The following is a 22,720-nucleotide window of genomic DNA, read 5'->3' on the forward strand; positions in this document are numbered from 1 at the left end:
AGCATCCGTTAGAAAAAGATATTACCAAGGTTGTGTATAATTGTCCGGAAATCAAAAGAGACGAGTTTTTTAAATCATTTACAAAGTTTTATTTTACATTTGTTTTAGTGGATGTTTAAAGATTAGAATTGGTATTTTTATTTACTGCTGTTTCCTTTTTATAGTTTTTATCAGTTCAAAAAACGAACTGTTTTTTTTCTTGCACCCAAGATGCGAGAAAAATACATACATGTATCATATACAGAAACGACTGACTACATGTATTAAAAACATGACCTATGAGTCATTGTACTTCATGTATACTTCAGCGTTTGGTATCAACTAAAATCCATAATGATTGTCTTTATGTTAATTGATGTACTAACCTTATGTTTCTTTATAGTTACAATATGTTTTAAGAAAATAAAAAAGTAAATTTTATATCTAATTTATTGTATATATGTACGGTTTTACTGAAACTATTCAAGATGAATATGCAATGCAATAAAATTTAAAAATAACAATTTTCAAATATCATACGGTAAATGCCATACAAAACGAGGAACAAAATTGATTGACGATGCAAAGTTACGCATTATGTATGTACTTTTACATAAGAAATTCAACTTGTTGGAACTGAATCTGTTTTGTTTGACCTGATACATGTAACTGCTAAGAATGTACATATTAAGTATTATTTGAGGTAGAATGAACTAAACCCAAATATTTTCTCTCTTTTTCCTGTTAAACGAAATCAAATTAAAAAAAAATAAAGACATCATCTAGAAACAATTTTTATTTTCCCTGGTAAAACAATATAAAACCCATTAAATAGATGTTGGATAAAGATTGATGACACATCCGGACTACTTATTTTAGATTCTTCAAAAACGCATTACTTATGAAAGCTCTTTCAATTTAAAAACGGCTTTTGACTTAGATTTACAATCAGGAAAATATAAACTTACAAGTGTCAAACCCGGTAGATGTAGAACTGTGATCTTTTGACAATCGTATAAAGCTTTGCACAGGCCAAAACTCGCGGGTACTGTTACTATTACATATATCATCGGTGAAATCTAGAAGTTCTCAAATGAATGTAGAAAGAGGCGCATTGTTGTTGTTTTTTTTTTACAGATTAAGGTATATCGAACCAATTTTCTGATTTTGTACAATTCTTCTGCAAATAGCCTATCGTTAAATTGCGTCTTTTCATACAATATCTCAATGATTCACTTGAAATTTCATTCTTTCTTTTCTTTTTACCCTTTAAAAACAAAATATAACCTTAACATTGTATTAGCCTTTAGAGATGTATTTTATTTATGTTTTTTTTAAATTTTGAGTCGAAAGCTATTACATTAAATATCATGTTTAATAATCTCTGGAGATTAAAACATATTAAACTAATCTTTTTTGCTATTCATATGAGTATATTTTTAACAGAGATTTAAATCGATATGTTGATCATAAACCAGTAAAAGATTTATTTCTTTTCTCACAAATTTAATGCAAGTGGTACATGTAAGTTGATTTAAACATCTTCATTATAGTACTAGAAAATGTGTTATTACATAAATAAAGTCATAAACAATAAATATACCTTTGTACTTTAAGATGAATTTTATAGCAATAAACCATTAATCTTTAGCGGTTAGTTGCATACTGTTCAAAACTCGATCTAACTTTTCACAATACCAACTGGAATATCTAGAACATGCTGAGGAGACTCAATTCAGATGAAAATATTGATAAGGTACAAAACATAGATTGGTCAGTTGTTTACACTTGTTCTGAATTCCTGGGAATTTCAAGTACAACGTTATTCCTTATTCCTTGCGACCGAGGTGGCATCGCAAACGTGGAAACATAAACACATACAAGTATGAAAGCTAATATTGAAAGTACGACGATTACTGTATGAAGAGAGAAACGTTTGTTTGTATCAATTGATTTCGTCATTATATCTTCACGAGAAGGAGACGTATTCTCAATATTCCTGACATTGGTCCATGTGTGTACTAAAACAATAGATTATATAATGAAATATTAATGTTTCTCTTGTTCAACTCGAAAAAAAATTCATTTAAGATAATAGTGAATTCCAATATTTTACCTAGTATATCCCGTGTATATTTTATAGTATAAATAGTGTTCGTAACCATTTTGTACGTCGTCAAATCTACAAGAAAAATATGTTTTAAAAAAATCATCGAGCAGATTTGTACGAGGTAAACAATTAATTTTAAGTGTGTAGAGAAGAAAACAATATATATATTCTGGTAAGTTTGATATAATTGTAGCAAATACAGAATATGTGATACAAAATTTGGTTAAAGAAAATATTATTTCAGCCACAAAAGGGAAGGCAAGTGGTGGATACAGTTACATCCCAATGAGGTGTCATAATCAATGATTTCACCATCTTTTGATAGCTATTGGACAGAATGATCAAGTCAGTTGTTAAGATAAAAAATAAAGTAAAAACAATATGGATTATTACACATTATAAATACATGTAGCATTAAAGTCAAACTAACTAAAATGACTTCAGATTATAGAGACGTTGTGACAACGTACATGTATAAGACCTATGTGACGTTCAAATAGGTACATTGAGATCTGTTTAGGAAAATATACTTCAAGGAAATACTTCAAGAAATATAAAATGTAAATTTTTAGTGATAACGACATAAATATTACATAAATGATTGAATTAAAAGATGCCTGATTAAGATTCAAATCTTGTTCAGACTTTATTCTGATCAGTACAGCATATTTCATATAAGAATTAGGCAGTGATTTTTTTTAATTTAAAAAAAAAATCTGTAATGAATTTAACCCTATATATATGCGTTGTGTGTCATGTCATACGAATTGACACTTTACTCACCTTTTCTGCATCCTTCCTTGAAGTTACAAATATTTCTGTGCAATTGCATTTTTCTTGACAATTCAATCCAAAACTTGGAAATCGACATGGTATACTGCAATTTGTGGCAATGAAACCTATTGGGCAGCCTGTAAGGAAAACAAAGACATAAATAGAATGAACAATAAGCGATGTTATACATTTCTCGCCCAAAATTAAAGTTCTATAGATATCTTTAAAAAAAATTGAAGATAGTTAAAATCATGTAGAAATTAAGAATGTCAATGGTAGTCACTAAAGTGACGTTATAATGTTAGGTAACTTGTACATGGGTTTGCGTAGATTATCGTTTTCTGTGAATACATATGTCACTTGATAGTCTTTCGGAAAACAAAAAAAAACCTGTTAGGTTTGTTACTGACTGACTCCAGACATATACCTGGTTGATCAATCTCATGATTGTCAAGTTTAGGAACTAATAAGATTTGGTAACTTAAATCTGTGAAAAATGCAAAGAATAAAAAAACAAACAAATATATTACCTTTATTCGTTGTACCAACAGCTGCACCATATCCACGACTATAGAAGATGTACAAAAATTCATAACACAATAAAAGCTTTACATTATGAATGTAGTACTGTTTACATAAGATGTCGGATAATCAGTAAAATATAGGAACACTTACTGCTCACTCATGGATTTAACAATAAAAATACAATTTAAGACTAAACAAAATCTGATTGTTTGTTTTGGCACATTCGATAACATCATTAAAATGTTCACAAATAAAAGATGTTTGAAAAACTTCCTTGCACTTGGTGTTGTGGTTAGTTGATAAAATGTTTACGTTCATGGAATTATTTTGATTATGCTTCCTCACGTTATTAAACGGGATGGCGGTACAATGTCTCTTATCCAGGACTATATTTAACTCAGGGAAACAATAATGCCATCTGAATAATTGTTTTACTATTGGTCGTTACACAAGTACGTGCGTTAGTGAATCGTGTCCTAACGTTTAATAATTCATCACGCAATCGCAGTATGAATGCATGGATACCAAAAAAGGACATTTGAGTATAATTCTAAGGTTATTTTTAGAATTTACACACACAGCTTAAAAGTTTTTTTTTTATCACGTATTTAAAATCATCCTAGAAATATTTCATGGTACATGTATATTTAAGATATTGTTAAAATAATTGCTTCTGAGGCCGACTTAGCACTTATTAAAAGCAGTTTGAAGCCATCGTGCATGACGTTATAGGTGTCAACTTCTCATACTTCTTGTATTTAATGAAAGTGTTTTCGTTTGTGTCAAATACCTTAATGAAACTTTTGTCATTTTTTAGGCGTTTATGCCTTTTAATACATTTGAAGGTAAAATTTGAAAATTTTACCTAAAATTTCTAATTGTTCCACAATAAATGAATCAAATAACATGCGCGTTGAGCTCATATTACAAGTTTAATGAGCTATTTGGTCATTTTGAATTCTGTATCCTTTGAAAACCATTTTTTAGCAATATCCCTTATTTAAATCTGAATTTTAAATGATCTCAATATCGTGAATTAAAATTAATATCGGTTATAAATGAAATTTATACTTGATGTGTTTGTTGCATTTGTTGCGCATTTTGTGATTGGTAAATATTGAATTACATTCTGATATGCTTCAAATGAATGTAAAAAGCAAAATTGTCATCAAAAACATCATCAATTTTTTTTTATTGTTGTGTTGTACATGTATATAGTCATAAATGAAAATTGCTGGATATCACGGATGAAGGCACTTTAGATAATAACACAGGTGCCATTTAGTCACTTTTAGAGAAATGTATATAAAAGCGTCTGCTTAACAGGCAATATCACTTTTTACGAATCAAAAAAAAAATTATTATTAAAGATAGACGTATATGATCAAGTGCCATGGAGGGTGAGCATTTTCTGCTGACCGGTCACACCCGTCGTGTGCTCTTCGTCGTAATCTGGGAAAATACTCAGCATGCTTTAATATAATTAGAAAGTTACAGACTTTTACTCCAAATATAAGAGACTTATATTATGGCATGAAATATACTAATTGTACGCGAAAACTGTAGCAAATTTTTCTTTGAATTTTACGAAATATTAGTTAAATATGTGAAAAAACTTTCACTCTTGAAATATAAGGTTTTTTTTCTTTTAAAATTGACAGATGTTGATATCGAACTTGTATTTTCTGGCAATTTCGTTGTATCGACCATAGAACTTACGAAAAGATGACTTCAAACCTGAATGTTGATAGACCTGTTTTATCAATTCAGTAGCTTGCCTCACCATAGAAACTGTTCATATGTAGAACATGCCAATGTGTATCAAATTGACTGAGAGACAAAAACAATCAATATTGAGGTGATAAAGGTATATTGCTACATAAGTTAGGAAAGTAAATGTAAAACTCGAAGTCATCACGTTTATAAGTTTTGTTGTAACCTTACCATTAATATCCCTTTCCAGTAAAATATCCAAAAGTGAAATAAGGAACGCAAACTTTGTAGAACATTTTATTTCAAGTCCACTAGAATATATATATATATATATATATATATATATATAGAGAGAGAGAGAGAGAGAGAGAGAGAGAGAGAGAGAGAGAGAGAGAGAGAGAGAGAGAGAGAGAGAGAGAGAGGACTAAGTATGAAAGTAAGGATTTTTAATTGATAATACGTAGTCGATATACACATTTTTTGTTATTAATATTATATTATATATATTAAATTATTAATATTATAAATTTTTGATAAACTATGCTTAATATGAATACAAAAATATATCTGATTACAATGTGGCGCAGTTGGTACCCATGGATGACCTTATTTCCAAAATCTACACAGATGTTTTTATCAGAAACTTTAAACTATTCTAATTACTTGGCTTGCCTTTTTAAAGTATTTACAAGGGTCATTTTTTAATTGACAGGCTTGAGCTAACATTTTGAAAGTGACAGCATGTTTAATTTGGGTTTTTGTTTTATAAAAAAAGAAAAACAAGTACAATTGTTTATTTCTTTTTTAAAAAGGCTTACGGGGTCTGGGGATTTGTTTAAGATAACCATTTAAAAAATTGATAATATACACTTATATTTCGTAAGATATGAATAAGAAACACCCAGAAAATAAACAAAATAAAAAGAAATAAACATTATGGATGACGATATGTTATTTCATATTCAAAAGATAAAACATCGTTCTTTTAAAACTACAATTTTTTTTTGATTTTAATAAATTTTTTCCAAATAGGAATATTTTTTTAACATCCTCCTCAATTTGAACAACTGTCATTTCAAAACTACGCGTTATCATACGTACATCCTTTTGTTCTTAATTTTTCTGATAAAGAAATATTCTTTGCAACCACATTCAATGTGAACAAATGTCTTTATGGAGATGTAATGAAGAAAGTTAACTAAATTGTATGTGCAAGTCTTTTACCAAGCAAAGGCTTATAGGAAAAAAAATATAAAGCATAACAATGTTATTGCCGAAATAATAGAAAACCCATACAAAACAAAACATAATTCTCGGTTAAAAAATTTATTTTTAAAACATTTAAGATTTGGACATACAATGATCTCAAAAATAAACTGTTTATTATTGGAATTGTTTTCTTGAAATAGAGCAAACAATACAATTCAATAAAAGTGTTACAACACTTACACACCAATCATGATAAAGGTTGATTTTAAGCTAAAAACCATTAACTTTTTTTTTTAAATCAGATTACATAATTATATGGATTATAGTACCAGTGATTGTACAATAATGTTTGCATATATTGGATCTCTATTGTTTACAAGATGCACCTGGTAAGATTGACTATCATGTTGTCCATCGCAGGTCCTCAAATACGTGCAGTCAATGATGGTACCCTTCATAGTGAAATTCAGGAAATCCAAGCAAATATTGTGGAATTGAAGAATAAAGTTGCCTTTTTGGAATCAAAGTCATGTATGTATAAAAAATAATAATACTAGGGTATCTTAGTTCTTAACGTAAAAGGATAGGTAAAAAAAGTCTTCAGCTCTAAAAAAAAAAAAATTCAGCCATTCATATATATACCCTTAAGTTCAATTGAGCTCAATTAGTCGTACTGTTAGGCGTCATGGTATATAAGCCCCTAGAATAATTTCAAACTATGCCATATGCCAGTTTTCTATTTTGAATTTTAAGTACATGTAAAAAAACCAGTGTTTTATGTTTTTTAAAAATTTATTTTTATTTCTTTTTCTTTTTGCATCAACTACCATTGTTTTTTATGAGCCAATTTAGCAAAAATCTAAACAATCCTGCTGCTGATGGTCGTATCGTTATCTTCGATAATGTAATTTCAAATGTTGGTCGGGCATAGAGCAATACAACTGGTGTTTGTTGAGCGCATGTTCATGGCAATTTCATGTTTTCAGTAAGAGGATCAGCTGCGCCAAAATCAGATCACAACCAGCTCCATCTTCTGTTAAAGAAAAATGGGATTACTGTCGGGTATCTATTTTTTTTTATCATAACCATGACTACTAATTGAAAAAACCGAAATCATGGTTATTACCTTGAAACCAGGTGACGATGTACAGTCATTTCATGCATATCTTTTACAATTTTATACTATGCTAGGCTTTGCGATTTCATTGTTATACTATGATATTTGTATGCTATGCTATGAGAAATTGGAATGAAGGGCTTAATGATGTTGTGTGCTATGTTATGTTATGCTATGATATTTGAACAAAAACGCCTCCGTGCACAAAAGAGTTTTACACTTTTTGAAGTAAAATAATCTATAATGTGAACGTTTATTTTTTCGAACAAAAACATTTCAACCGAGTTAAAATAGTGTTGTCTGCTATGCTATGGTATGCTATGATATGATATTACGAATGCAATTCTATGAGATTGTACTCTATGGTATGAAATTCCAATGCTATGCTATGAGATTTCAATGCCATGATATGCTATGGGGTATGTTGTAAAAGATATGCTTGAACCGACTGTATTTGTAAAAACTGATGCAGGGTCCCGAACACGTTCTTTGAGAAGAAGCTGTTTTCACTCGCATTTTTCGGGTTTTTTAAACCATAAAATGTTTGAAATATTAGCAAAAGTTTAAGCAATATATAAGTATTTTCTTCAATTTCCATAAAAATGTTGTTATATAAATGCTATTGTCTTTTTTATATTTGTGGTGTTAAAGTGTTGATACAGTGTGTTACTGCTTTGTGGACAATCGTATATCCAGGTATGCAATATAAAAAATAAAACCCAACTACTATTCGTTTCTGGTCTCTACATAAGATATTGGTTTTTTATATAGAATATTAAAACATATAAATGTACTTAACAATCCTTTGTAAACAAAGGTTTGTCTTTTTAAAGTTTGTTGATAAGTTTAATATAAACGCAATTTGAAAAAAAAAAATAATTACAGTGTTCGTTTGAAACTTATGAGACTCTAATTGTGAAAGATAGTTATTTTGACTTAGTTTAACCAATGGGATATTCAACAAAGAACCATGACCTTCATGGTTAACTTGAAAAAGAATTTGTCTATTAAGAGGTTTTTTCTCCATATGCTCCATATGCTAATGTAGCCCACCAATTTACACATACAAAACAACAATTGATGAGTTTATTGAGATTGGTATTATTAAAATGTTACATAACCTACATTGCTTTTTGAAGTCCGTTCACTTGGTTGCGAAATAAGCATATTTTGATGTTTATCAAAGTGTGTCGATTTGAGCTGCAACTGATGCAGAGTTATTGAGCTGAATTTGTTGAAAATTGACACGGCTGAATTAAATACGAAAGGGAAATACACGCGATGGTGATAATATTCAATGAGCAACAAGATTCGTAAAAACTAGTTTTAATGTGAGTTAGATCGCTGGAATATGCAACTGGACATAACCATGATGCAAGTACACGCGATTGTGGACGAAAGTAGTTGATATATCGAGAAAGAATAGTAAATATGTGCATTTTTGTTAACAGTGTGGTAACTTGATAGCCAGTGAGGTACTAAAATAGTATAGCTACCGCTTTAAATACGGTGAAGGAGTTAATGCACTACTCATAGCTTTGCTTTACGAAGCTCATTCTGATGGCTGATCATGTACGTGTGATGATTTAAAATTTATCATTAGCAAATTTATACATCAGTGTTGCCGTAAACGTGTATTAGACCTATATGTTTATCATAATTTTTCCTGAAATTGGAACAGCCAGTCTCGCCGTAAATGTTGATCCTTGATCACAAGCAGACAAAAATGTGAGAAGAGCTTAATTTTCTATTTAGTTAATTAAATAATGTATATTGTTTATTTTTGAAGGTTAAACAATAAATGTTTTATGTTTATAAAGTTACATTTTGTTTGCTCACAATTAAACAGACATAACTTTACATTTTGTTGACAGTTGTTTTGCCCTTCTATAAGTACTTTTTAATTGATGCAGGTATCAAAGAAATATTTTTACCAATAAGAAGCGCCAATACCTCGTCAAACTAATAAATATTAAATGATTTCTTATACATGTACTATGAATTAAAAACTTTTTTATATCTCTACCTGCTTTACTCATTAAAGCTTTGAGCCATCTTGAAATCGTGTCCCTGCAAACTATGTTATGCGGTTTCACATAACTGATAAACAGATGTGTATAATCTTTTATAATAATACTTGTTCTCATCAGATATTCTTTTAACACATAATCACAAATTATCATCAATTTGGTGGATAAGCTCTCATTTCTAAAAACTTGGTATGATACCCAGGTCTATCCTGCTTCAAAAGACCTTTACACGGTAACTTGTATACATTGCTACACTCTCAATTCCATCTACATTCAATAAATGTAAAGATTGACATCATTTAGCAGCAGTAGTAAATGCAATTAACATACATAGTTTTAAAGACAAATTTTTTAACCACAATTTTGTACAAGGTGATTTTTTTTGTCTATACATTCAAAGTAACTTCCCATTTCTTGGAATAAATTAGTTAAATGGGCCGAAAATGAAACGCACACTTTAAAAATCTAATAACCAATGTATGCTTTCCTATTACAAAACATCACTAGAAATTGCTAGCGCACTCAAAGAAGATCTCGAAGTGTTAAGTGCACTGTATCCTAACCCCAAGTCATACAGTTCAGTCATAAACTTAAGGACTTGATCTACAGGAACTTGAATTGCACTAATTTTCCTTTCATTTGTGAACGAAACCTATTTTCGAATATAGCTTTGTTGCTTTACTGTCAGCCTTATTATTTCCTTCTTCATTTGATAAATTATATTCCGTATCGCTACAATCCATATCGTTTCCCATTCCCTTATATTTCACTAGCGAGCGAGCTAATCGAATACTTTTAACCATGATTTTGCATCCAAATATTTCGGAATTTCTGTCAGATATTCAAAAACTAAGTTTTCTACTAAAAAGTGTAATCAAATCCTAATTGATTTATATTAAAATAAAAATTGTAGTCAAATTCATAATTTTTAAACAAAAGTTTTGCTCTAAAAAATTTCATCGAAATCGGTCTCTATGAGTGAGAAAAATATTTTTTAGCGGGCGATATGTGCTTAAAAACTTAATAATCACATACATGTTTACGTTTTATATTAAAGTAAAATTTCATTTTAATTCATATCTGTTAATTATTTTTCAAAAATTTACAAAGCAAAATTCTTTTTTTTGGAATGTATTTCGGTCTGTAGACATATGTCCTCACCCACTGTGAAACAACAAACCCTTTGGTATGAATATGCTTAATAACAATATATAAATCCCCTCAAAAGGATTTTTTTGGTTTCACGGGGGGTGTTATAAAAACATTTCCGTTTTCCGTTATTTTCTATTATGAAATGAGCTGTTTTAATCCAAAATTCAAAGATATCTCTCTTTGTTTGACCAAATCATTTATATGTAATGAAAATATATATAAATGTTTACACTATTATAAAAAATAACTTAAATTAGACAACTTTCAAAAATGTTAAATTAGGCGGCTAGACAATGCTATCGTTCGTAGTCCTTTGAAGGTTTTGCTCTTCCGTGACATTTGAAATAGTCATCTAAAATTGAGAAAAATATATTTTAGAAAAAGGTTAAAACATTGAATGAATCAGGGTTCGTAAGCTGTGAAATCAAAATATTTAGCCAAATATAATAGATATATACATGGCAAGCTTTTGATTTTTTTTTATTTCTTAGAGATTCCTCATTTGTAGTTTTCATTATGTAAGCAACTTTCAAATGTAATATTTCAACCCATAAAGGTGAATAGGCTTAGTAAAAAGTTACCAAAAGGAATCATTAGATCTAATAACAAATGTCAATATAAAAACCCCTATAAGAGCTTGCTGGCAATTTCAAACTTTCATGATAATTCATACATTGTGCAATCAAACTACTACAAGTCATTTACTTGGCCTTGCAACAACAGCAGAAAAACTAGGCTTATCAAAACCATTCATCTATCTGGATAAGTCATTTACTAAAAGGTACTACTTAATTAATAAAAAAAAATACCAGTTGGTACAAAGATGCACAAGGTACATGTTTATATTTTGTAATTGATTTTCCAGTATCCATGCATTGGTGATAACATAAAAATATATCAATAAAATCATGATCTACATTATCACAACAACAAATCAATTTCACTCGGTATAATTATTAATTTCAATCCTATCATGTTAAGTTAAAGTTCATCAAACTCTTTATTTGTTCTGAGATAGTTAAACTTCATAAAATATAACTTTGCTTGATCTAGATGTAAAAAATAATATAAAATGATCACATTGTTCTAATATCAGCTTTATTGTGATTAGAAATGTGCATGTACCAGTCAGATTGTTCGGCTGAACATAACACTTAAATAACTATAAATACTTCTGTGTACAGTTTAGAGTTTTCGAAGATTGTTACACAATTTATAGATTTTTTATTAAAGTTTAAGTTTGTTTTAAAATATTTGAGGGCCGGATTCATTCTGAAGAAAAATAACTTGTATCTTACACACATTCGGGTATAATTTCATGTGCTCGTATATTTTCAGTTTAACTTGTTTTTAAGCAGTTAATTCTACAATAAGCACAGAAGTGTGTTAGATAAAAATTAGCTTAAATAAAGGGGTCAGGGTGTTTTGAAAGGCCATTTTGGAAATTCAATAGTTTTTCAATAGAAATCTTTTTTTAATGTAATATCACGTAAAAGTCTGTGCATGGGGGTACAAATAGAGATTAAAAAGACTAGACCCGTATTGATTTGGCGTGATTACTTAAAAGTTAAAATCTTAAAACAAAAGTAATGATTACAGTCATGCATCTCTGAAATAAGATATATTTATGTCCTCGAGGAATTATTTTTGTCGCTGTGGTTGTAACCTTTCACACACATTCATAGGCATATAATTGGGGTGGATAGGGTAGGGGGGGGGGGGATAAATGCATAATACAACATGTAGTCCAGAGTGTTTCTGTTGAACGTAATTGAGCTCAGGATGTGATTTGAATAGCCGTTAGCAAAACAATTCTAGTGCCGTTAATGTATAATGTATAAAGAAGTATAGTTTAATGCATGTACACTTCTAACTATTTTTTGAGTTGAAGAAGAGGTAACTTTGAACTGCCCACCAGCTTTGTGGGGTATACACCGGTGTTTGTAGACGTGGCAGTAATGACCAATGATGGACACAGCTGCTTTTACCACATGGAAGACAATTAGTAAGTTTATCTCTAAAGTGTTTGTTTTGGCTTTGACAATCCTGTTGAAATGTGACGCTGATGATCCCTTCAAATATTTCTATTTTTTTCAGTGACTGATTCTGCTGTTGTTAATAGGTGAAATCTTTAACTTTTTAAAAGATACATGTAATAAGTTTGTATGGAAAATTCTTTGATACCATAACAGACAAAAATCGTATTGAACAATTCTAGTTCAAGGCTTCTTTATAAAGAACATTGTATTTTTCTGAAATATGATGATTAGCTTAAAAAATTGTAGATTTGTGAGAGAGAACAAAGATAAAATGTATCGTAAAACTGTATTTTTTAGACTTCTATGTGTAGAACTCTACTTTTCGAGTATTGTAATTTAGTTGCCAAATGTTTCTGTATTTCTGTAAAAAAAAATGTTTGCCATTTTTCATGGCATTTTCATCTGTTTTCAGATTTCAACTTGAGATGGTAGTGACAACTTGGAAGAGCAGCGAGATAGCCAGCTCTGATAAGTTTGCAGAGAAAATTCAGACCTGCATTGGCCAAGTGGGGAGTGTGCTCTCTGATTCAAACCTTACTGCCAAAATGTAACGAATGTTTGGCAAAGAATTGGTGATCGAAAGAAAACCGACCAAATAGTCAATGCAATTATTACGAGAAAAAGGAATGAGATAGTGTTTATGAATACCTTACCGCCAAACTTTAACAAATGGTTGGGAAAGGATTGGAGATCGCAAAAAACCGACAACGTATTCAGTGCAATTTTGACGAAAATGAGGAATGAGATATTATTTATGGAAAAACATCATACATGTATAATGTACCTTATCGTCACCGATCATTAATTCAATATGCTGATTAAAAACGTAATTTAATCAAATGTCGTGTTTTTACTTACCGGATGAATGCGATGAAATAACTGCAGTAACTGTTTTATATTTTATTGTCACAGACACATTATATTGCAAATGTAGACTGATAATCTATTTCAAAGAACACATTGTATCTAATTTTGTGTAAATTTATTTTAATCAAAACCTGATTTCTATTGTATTACATAAAATGAAAAAAAATAATTCGGGTAAGAATTGATTATTGTTTTACAATTTAAAAAAAACCCGGTAAAATATATATATATGCAATATGAAGGTTGTTCCTCTTTGGTAGATTTATTTAAACGGATAAGATCCAAATATTAGGGTTTTTATTTAATTTATGAATGATGTGTTAAAACTTTTATAGTATTATTTTATAATATTGAAGAGTGTTTAAACCATTATTTGATAAATGTGTATTTTTAGTCATGTTTGTATAAAGTTTATTGACCCCGTCGTCATCTTCATTTGTTTACAAAAAAGGTGTTGTCTGATAATCCTCAGTGTATGGCTGTACATGTAAATATAAAACAATCCAATGTAACTTTTAATTTCTTTATGCATTTCTGTACAAATAAGAAGTGGTGCTCTTTATTTTTTGGGTAACGTTTACCATTTTCATTATATTGCAACTCTGATCTGCATCTTATTCCATGTATCGTAAAATCAGTAATTTTATATCACGTTGATATTTTAGTGATTAATGATTTATTTTTATTTATTAATGATTGAACACATTAAATGATAAGAAACTATATAATATTATATTGTATCTTAAATTAATATTTATCATTGATCATTTAAAAATTATGTCATTCTTGTATTCTTCCTTGAGCCAGTTATTTGAAGCAGAACCTTATATTGGTAATTGACCATTCGACAACTTATCTTATAACCACTGTCTATACATGCATATAGTACTTAGCTTGTTATCTTAAAATACCAATTTACTCGCACTATACATCACTATTGCATTAATAAATTAATAATCGAAATACCGTTTTTCTTTAATTTTAAAAAAATTAAATCCAAACACAGTTAGTACATATACAGATAACATTTACCAGAGACTTTTGGCATTATAAATAATCGCTCTGCCGGTATATACTGTATACAGGGAAATATTCTTCCCCGTTTTATTTTCGCGCCTTTCGCCCTCGTTGTGAGAGGCGAATGTAAGGATGGGCGAATTTCGTTGTCTTATATTATTTCTCTTCGTATGGGTGACTTTAAGACAGGGTGAAACCGTTTAAAGTGCAGATTGTCCAAAATAACACGAGACGAAATTGACCCTGTATATAGTATAAAATTGAAATATGCTAACTATCCGAGTACATGACATTTCAAGGTGTTAACTCAAATAACGTTGCTGACTGCTTCTTCATTGACGTCTCTTGCTTGTACTCTTTAAATGTTATTAATTCTTAATATTTCAAACTTTAGACACAATGACAATTATTGATATCTTTACTTTTTATCATTCTCAATCATTATTATACTGTTGAAAACAGGCGAGAAGTTGTCAATGTGACAGCAAACATGGTTTTCCTTTATTTGAACTGTATACAAACCATGTCAACCCTGAATTGATTAACACTGTCTATCATATCCAGTGAAGGTAGTACCCTATATAAGATATTTGCCAAAAAATGACTAAGTTAAAAAGCTGGTACATTTTTTCATAAATCATCAGAAATCAAAATCCCAGCAAAAAGCAAACATCTAATATATGTACAATTGATCTGCAAAAGAACAACTTTCTATCTTGAACACTCTAGCAGGAGTTATCCTTACAATGAGGGTACCCAATATACAATATTTTGCCAAGCGCGTTATTCAATTTGTATGCACACACCGTTGAAGTTATGAGACCACATCTTTAAAAAAAAATGATTCAATGCTTAAATGTACTGAGATTTTTTTCAACTTTAAAATGCACCAAACCTGTTGCATGCATTACAACATCTCAATTTATAAGTATTAGTTCACACAAGAAAAAGGGAGTCTTCAACCTATTCGATTTTCAAATAGTCTTTTACCTTATATGAGGCTTTAAAACTGTTGATTATTTGATACTCCATTTTGATAACATTGAATTTGGTTTCACCAAGTACTAAAACAGCGTCTATGTAAAGGAATATACATTCCCTGAAAAAAGATGTAACAGTATATAAACAGTGCCTGTTTAGGAGGGTTACAGTTGAAACTGACACCCCGAGGAAACCATTGTCAACCGACCCGAAGCAGAGGTTGACAATGGAATTTGAGGGGTGTGAATTTCAACTGTTATCCTCCCAAACAGGCACTATTTATTTTATTGTACTGAATGTCATAATTTTAGAGAATTTTTATATTGCTTTTATATAAAAATGACGTAAATTGTGCGGCGAACCGTACGCGCATAATTTACGCGCATGTAACAATTAATTGTGTTACCCGTTGCTAAGTGTGTTGCTAACGCTGAGTGTAATAGTTAGGATTATCAACTGCGTCTAAACCAATCAGATTTCAGTATTTAACATGAAAGAATATTAATATAACATATATATAACGCGGTCTGATATACGTTGCCGGTCCAATAGATCACAGTCTAATGACCGGCGGTCCAATAGATCGCAGTCTATTGACCGGCGGCCTAATAGATCGCAGTCTATTGACCGGTAGTTCAAAATAGAAGCAAATATTTAATTTGTAATAAAACAACAAAATCCCTTTGATTAGGTAATTAAGGCCAAGTATAATGTAATGTTATGTAATGTCATGTCATTATAATGATAATGAAAGATTCGCCTTTGGGCAAATCTTAAAGACATAATGTTTAATGGAGGTCTAATATTTGAATTAGTCCTCATGATCAATTTAATTTGTTATACTTTCATGTTAAATACTGAAATCTGATTGGATTAGACGCAGTTCATAATCTGTTCTATTACCCTCAGCGTTAGCAACGCACTTAGCAACGGGTAACATTACGAATTGTTACATGCGTGAAAATCATGCGCGTACGGTTCGCCTTAGAATTCACGTTATTCTTATCTAAAAGCAGTGATGTTTTCTTTAAAATTAAGACATTCAGTATAACAAAATCAATAGTGCCTCGAAAACCATTGTCAACCTCCGCTTCGCGTCGGATGACAATGGTTTTTGAGGGGTGTCAATTTCAACTGTTACCCTCCCAAACAGGCACTATTTATATAGTAATGGAATGGATGATTAATGTAATGTTATGTTTTATGATGATAATGAATGTTCAATGATTTACATTCATTTAACTATTTTAATGAAATATAATGTAATGTAATTTATAACTATATTGTAATGGGGCCATCCATCTGTGTAAGGTAGTCACAAACTCCAAGGTCTCCCCAAGTACAAATACCCTCTGAATTCTTTTGACAGAACGCAGATCTCCGGCAATAAAATCTTGGGGCAATACATGCGTCTGCGGTAGGTTCAAGAAGCGGGCGACTTGTTGTATCTTGTTGAGGGAAATATGACCATTCGTTAAAATTTATCTGAAAGTTTAAATTCAACAATTCAATAAAACATCAACATTTGAATTATAATTACTGAGTGTGTGGTAAAATATGAAACACTTGATGGATGACAGCGGAAATAATTGCAAACATCGGAATCTTTCTGAAATGGTCAAACTTAAAACGATATGAAACTTGTATACATAAATAAGTTTTAAAAAATGGTGTGAAGTTCTAGAACTTGTTCAAGTACCTTGCACCCACAGTCATATTTTTCTGTCATACGCTTAATATCCTCCGTAGTAATGTCAGAAACTTTTCTGAAAAATACGAGACTGAGGTTGGGGTAATCTGGGTGTGGCACAGTCATCGCTTTGAAAATAAAGAACATAAATTTTAAAAAATCATTTCTTCGTGTTTAACCTATGATCGACAATAAAAGGTTTTCTTTTAAATTTGAAAATCTACGAAAGAAAAGATCTTCAAACTTCAGGCAACTTTAACCAAAATTAACACTACTACATGGTTGGTGTTTTTAATGAAATTTAATTATATTCATCATATTCAAATTTCGATTAATTCAGTAGCTTTGATTGTTACGTTACCATCAGTAACAATGAGTGATGCGTCACTGCTAGTCACTTTCATTGTTACGTTACTATCAGTGACTATGAGTGATACGTTACTGTTAGTAACTTTGATTGTTAGCACTGCATGCCGTTACAATGTACTCACTTATATGATGTTAAAAAATACTGTTTTATTACCGTAGATTAAATAACTCGTATACAGCTCCATTCCTTCTTTCCCACAGGTGCGACTAAAACCGTCTAAAGTTGACGAAATGTTCTCCAGAACACCCTGTTGCATATATAAAAACGTTTGTCTTTAATGAACAATTGCAACGCTGTGCACGTGGCATGTGGTATAATTAAATAAGATAGATTCCCGTGATAGTTGATAGATAAATGCAATAAATAAATCAAATTAAATGAAGGGGACTGGATTTTTGTGGCAATTTTAAGACTACATTTACTTTAATAATAAGCAGGAGAGCTCTGTAAAAAAATAATAGTAAAATGTCCAAATTTTATAGCTAAAATATTTGGCTTTTTTTTTTGTTTACTAAATGTTATGTTATGGTCAACAACAAATTAAGTAGTCAAATTTTAAGGCAGATATGATGTTTAATTTGTTTGCCGACGACCCTTTTTAAACGATATATGCATTCCTAATATTCCTTTGAACTGAAATATAAATTTAATATTTTAACCTTTTTTCAACACTTGTTATACCCCATTAATCAAACAAAACTTTAGAATGTTTTCGATCAGCTTCACGCTTTAATTAATTTCTATATAAAGCAATGAAATAAAAACAAAATTTTGTTTTACCTTATAAACTATCTTAACTTCAATCCCGTACTTATCTTCGTGATCTCCAGCGACAATTGATGTGATGTTGGCCTCAAATGCTTAAGATGCATAAAAATGATATAAAAAGAAACATTTCTGAATAAATATAAGGCCTATATATGATACTTTAAAGATACTCTTTGATTGTCCAAAAATAATGTTGTATATAAGAAAGAATTCGCCCCCGATTTTTTTATTTCTCTCCGTTCGACCTCGTTGTCACGGGGCGGATTTAAAATTAGACGAACTCATACAGTACCGATCAGACCCAACCTAACACCAGAGTAAACCCCAACTAAACCCTGGATTTACTTGGAGTTTACTTTTTGAAAATTTGGGTCCACTCGGGGTTTACTTTGGGTTTACTCTGGGTTTAGTTTGGGTTTACTTTGAAATTGCTTTTTAGGTCAACTGTATGCACTGAAGTGTGAAGCAGACTAGTATTTTATCTTACCATCCTACTGCCTGTAATTCCTTCCCTATGTATATTTCGAATACACAGTTAGCGTCTGCTTTTAGGGGTATACGTCTAACTGGGTTTACTCTCTGTGTCCACTCTGGGTTTACTTTGAGTTTACTCTGGGTCCACTCTAGTTAACCCGAAGTAAACCCAGAGTTGAGCTGGGGGTTACTTTCTGTTAAGTTGGGTCTGATCGGTACTGTATATTTAAAATTATCTATTTTTAAACACCAGTTTGTCTGGGCGTATTCAAGACGGAGCGAAACTGTTTGCAAATAAAGAGGGGCGAAAATAACACGGGGCGAGAATAACCCTGTATACAATAATTACACATTGCAGTATATTTCATTGAAACACCAGAAACCGTTTCATAATGGATCAAAACATTTAAAATCAATTAAGATGCATTTATTTAACCATTTTAGAAAAACTTTAGAAAAACTTAAGAATGGAAAAATCGATCAAAAAATGTACATTGACTTACCAAATTCGGATCTACAAAAGTCTTGTTGCTCGATGTAAGGACCAGGATAACATCCAAAACACACTGAGAAAAACAGAAACAACGCAGTGTGCTTAACAAAAGCCATGGTCAATCTGACGGATTCAAACATAACATCAAGTTTAAAAGTTTATTTATATATAATATGTATAGCTTGGTTTTTCCAAAAATAAATCGAGCTTTTGTGCATTTTTACTGTTTTGATCAACTAGAAATTAGAAAGTCAAATTAATCCATCTGTATCACTCATTTATGATATAGTGTTATTGCCACAAAAACAATAGAATATTCCAAATCAAAATGTAAACACCATAAAAAATAGAAAATAAAAGTAGAATTTCAATTGACGATAAAATTTATACACCTTTATTAAAGAAAACTATGATATTAAAGAATTGGGGAAATTATTTACTTAACAAAAAGATGAACAAATGGCATATATTAGAAATGTCGGAACCAGCACTGGGTCATACATGTACATGTATTTATTTAACTGAACTTGAAAGTTGTACTGGGGGTGTTCTGCTTCCGATCAAATAGTAATTAAGTTTTACGTATGGACATACAATATCATTAATTTATAAGAAACTATAATTTAACTCTTTACGCAGAGAGCATATCAAATTGCCTCCGGTAATAATGTTTTGATTTAAATCAGAGCAATGAAGAAAAAACTTACAAGTTACGTTACACGTTACGCATAATGCCATTGCAGTTGAATAAATTACAATGGAAATTTCATAGTCAGAATGAAGAAATTCAATTAAACAGGTGATCAATTGTAGGAATGACCCTTTAACACTGGTAGGAAAATATAAGATAAAGAGATGCAAATAAAATATGCTCTGTTCGACCATCTATTTTTTTTAAATTAATTTGCATTGAAAAGACTTTTCAATTCTTATAAAATTGTATTACTATTTTCATGCATAAATAGTAAATTTAAATTTTATTTCTTGACAATTTAGAAAAAGAAAAGTATTCAGAAGAAGATACATATATATGGGTAATTAAAAGTATTGACGCAATAAATTTCAGATTTTATCTAAATAACAAATAGTAAATGATAGTATTTCAAAGCCTTTATCATACTCAGTTTGAAATATGTTTTGAAAACGTCTCAAGGTAAGCGTTTCCTCGTTTTTCTTTTTGAATAAAATTAACACGTTTTTATAATGTTCATACACTGCTAATTTTCAAACCGCCTTATTTGATCAATCCTAAGCAATTAAGAGTCATTTAAGGATGTCATGCATGGAATTCCGAGACATCAATCATTGGACTCTGCTTTCTACACGGTCCAAAAGACAATCTACACACTAACGTAAATAAGTACAAATAAACAAGGAAAAGCCATTGCGAAACAAACGTAAATACAACTAGTAGACTAATTGTTCTCGAACAATTAGAGGTCTTTCCACCTCATTGTTGTTTATGTTTGAAATAAGATTGCTTCAATAGAATGAAGTATTTGTTCTGCGTTACTTCATAAATAAGTGTCAAACGATTAAGTTTGCAGTTTTTTATTGCTTGACCTTGACCTTTGACCTTTATGTCATTTTTATCTGACAAGGTAGACGTTTCAATACTAAGTAGTCTGATGTATCCATGATTATTGATTCAAAAGTTATTTGTTTTTTTTTTTATTGAATGTTCGAAACTTTCAGGGGCAATAACTTTGGACCCTGTCAGTATGAATAGATTGAAGAAACGTCTAAGTATACTGAATACATTAGTAAAAGTTTCAAGTCTCTATCTCTAACGGTCAATGAGGAGTAGCGATAACAAGCATTTTGTACAATAGGGGCAATAACTCTATAATTGTTACATGGTAAGGGTCAAAGGGTTATATTTTGAAATGTCTTAAGATGTCCTCCTACATCCATGAAAAAGTTTTTCTCTACCATCCTAAACAAAAGAGATACAAAAATCCATTAATTAAGAGATTTTCAGATGACCTTGACCTTTGACCTTTATGTCATTTTGTTCGGCCAAGGTAGACGCTTCCATCCCAAGTGGTCCGAAGTCTCTATGACAAATAATAAAAAAGTTGGAAGTGATTTTATAGATATGTAAATACTTTCAGGGGCAATAACTACTAGAAGGGGGGCTCAGATCATTTCGGTATGAATAGATTGAAGAACCCTCTCAGTGTAATGAAGACATTGGTAAAAGTTCTAAGTTTCTCTCTTTTATGGTTTCAGAGGAGTAGCGATAACAAGCTTTTTGTACTCAAGGGCAATAACTTTGTAAGTTCTGGGAGTTATCGAGCAAAGGGTCATTTGGTACCATAACTTTCAATGGCCAATACCATAAAGAAAACATTCTTTCAATATCTCTTAAAATAAAAAAGCTGTCCCTGGAAAAAAAGAGAAGAAAAAAAAATAATAACTAGTAGACTAATTGTTCTCGAACAATTAGAGGTCTTTCCACTTCATTAGGTCTTTCCACCTTTCAGGTGAAAGACCTTTTGTTTTTCTTATGTTTTTTATTAGGTCTTTCCACCTTTCAGGTGAAAGACCTTTTGTTTTTCTTCTGTTTTTTATTTTTTTTCTTCTCTTTTTTTCCAGGGACAGCTTTTTTATTTCTAGAGATATTGAAGCAATGTTTTCTTTATGTGATTGACCATTAAAAGTTATGGTACCAAATGACCCTTTGGTTGATCACTCCCAGAACTTACAAAGTGATTGCCCTTTGTGTACGAAGTGATTGTTATCGCTACTCCTCTGAAACCATAAGAGATAGAGACTTGAAACTTTTACTAACGTCTGTAGTTCACTTAGACGCTCTTTCAATCTATTCATACCGAAAGGTTCCGAGACCCCCTTCTATCAGTTATTGCCCCTGAAAGTATTTCAATTTCCATAAAATCACTTCTAACTTTTTTACTATTTGTCATAGAGACTTTGGACCACTTGCGATGGGAGCGTCTTCCTTGGCCGATCAAAATGACGTAAAGGTCAAAAGTCAAGGTCATCTGTAAATATGTGTATTCATGAGTTTTCGCATCTCTTTTGTTTAGGGTGATATAGAGAAATTTTATCAAGGATGTAGTAGGACGTCTTAAGACATTTCAAAATGTAGCCCTTCAGCTCCCATCTTGTAATAGTTAGCGAGTTATTGCCCCTTTTGTACGAAACGCTTGTTATCGCTACTCCTCTGAAACCATAACAGGTACAGACTTGAAACTTTGACCAATGTCTTCAGCACACTTAGAAGTTTCTTCAATCTATTGATCCCAAAAGGGTCCAACGTGCCCTTCTGGCAGTAATTCCCCTTTGAATTTCATTGATTTCACAAACACATTAGAAATAACCCCCCCCCCCCTTTTTCTGTTAAATGTGTGACCTTGACCTTTGACCTTGACCTTTGACCTTAACCCTT

The 22,720-nt window shown here is 30.8% G+C and overlaps 1 protein-coding gene and 1 long non-coding RNA gene across 2 annotated transcripts; both read right to left on the reverse strand.

Annotated features, from left to right (window-relative positions):
* Window positions 1–1,511: 1,511 nt before the first annotated feature.
* On the reverse strand, window positions 1,512–3,667 carry LOC117692286 (uncharacterized). The gene is made up of 4 exons (XR_010709011.1): window positions 3,394–3,667; window positions 2,873–3,000; window positions 2,096–2,161; window positions 1,512–2,000 (listed from the first exon to the last, which is right to left on the reverse strand). It is a non-coding gene; the product is annotated as an uncharacterized lncRNA (long non-coding RNA).
* Window positions 3,668–15,011: 11,344 nt separating this feature from the next.
* LOC105345664 (uncharacterized) lies at window positions 15,012–19,451 on the reverse strand. Its single transcript, XM_034479098.2, has 5 exons — window positions 19,319–19,451; window positions 18,354–18,433; window positions 17,727–17,820; window positions 17,213–17,331; window positions 15,012–16,998 (listed from the first exon to the last, which is right to left on the reverse strand). Exons 1-5 carry the CDS (start codon window positions 19,446–19,448, stop codon window positions 16,792–16,794), a joined length of 630 nt encoding a protein of 209 aa, XP_034334989.2. The 5' UTR covers window positions 19,449–19,451; the 3' UTR covers window positions 15,012–16,791.
* Window positions 19,452–22,720: the final 3,269 nt, after the last annotated feature.

The sequence above is a fragment of the Magallana gigas genome, chromosome 9, assembly GCF_963853765.1.
Source record: "Magallana gigas chromosome 9, xbMagGiga1.1, whole genome shotgun sequence".
Taxonomy (NCBI): Eukaryota; Metazoa; Mollusca; class Bivalvia; order Ostreida; family Ostreidae; genus Magallana; species Magallana gigas.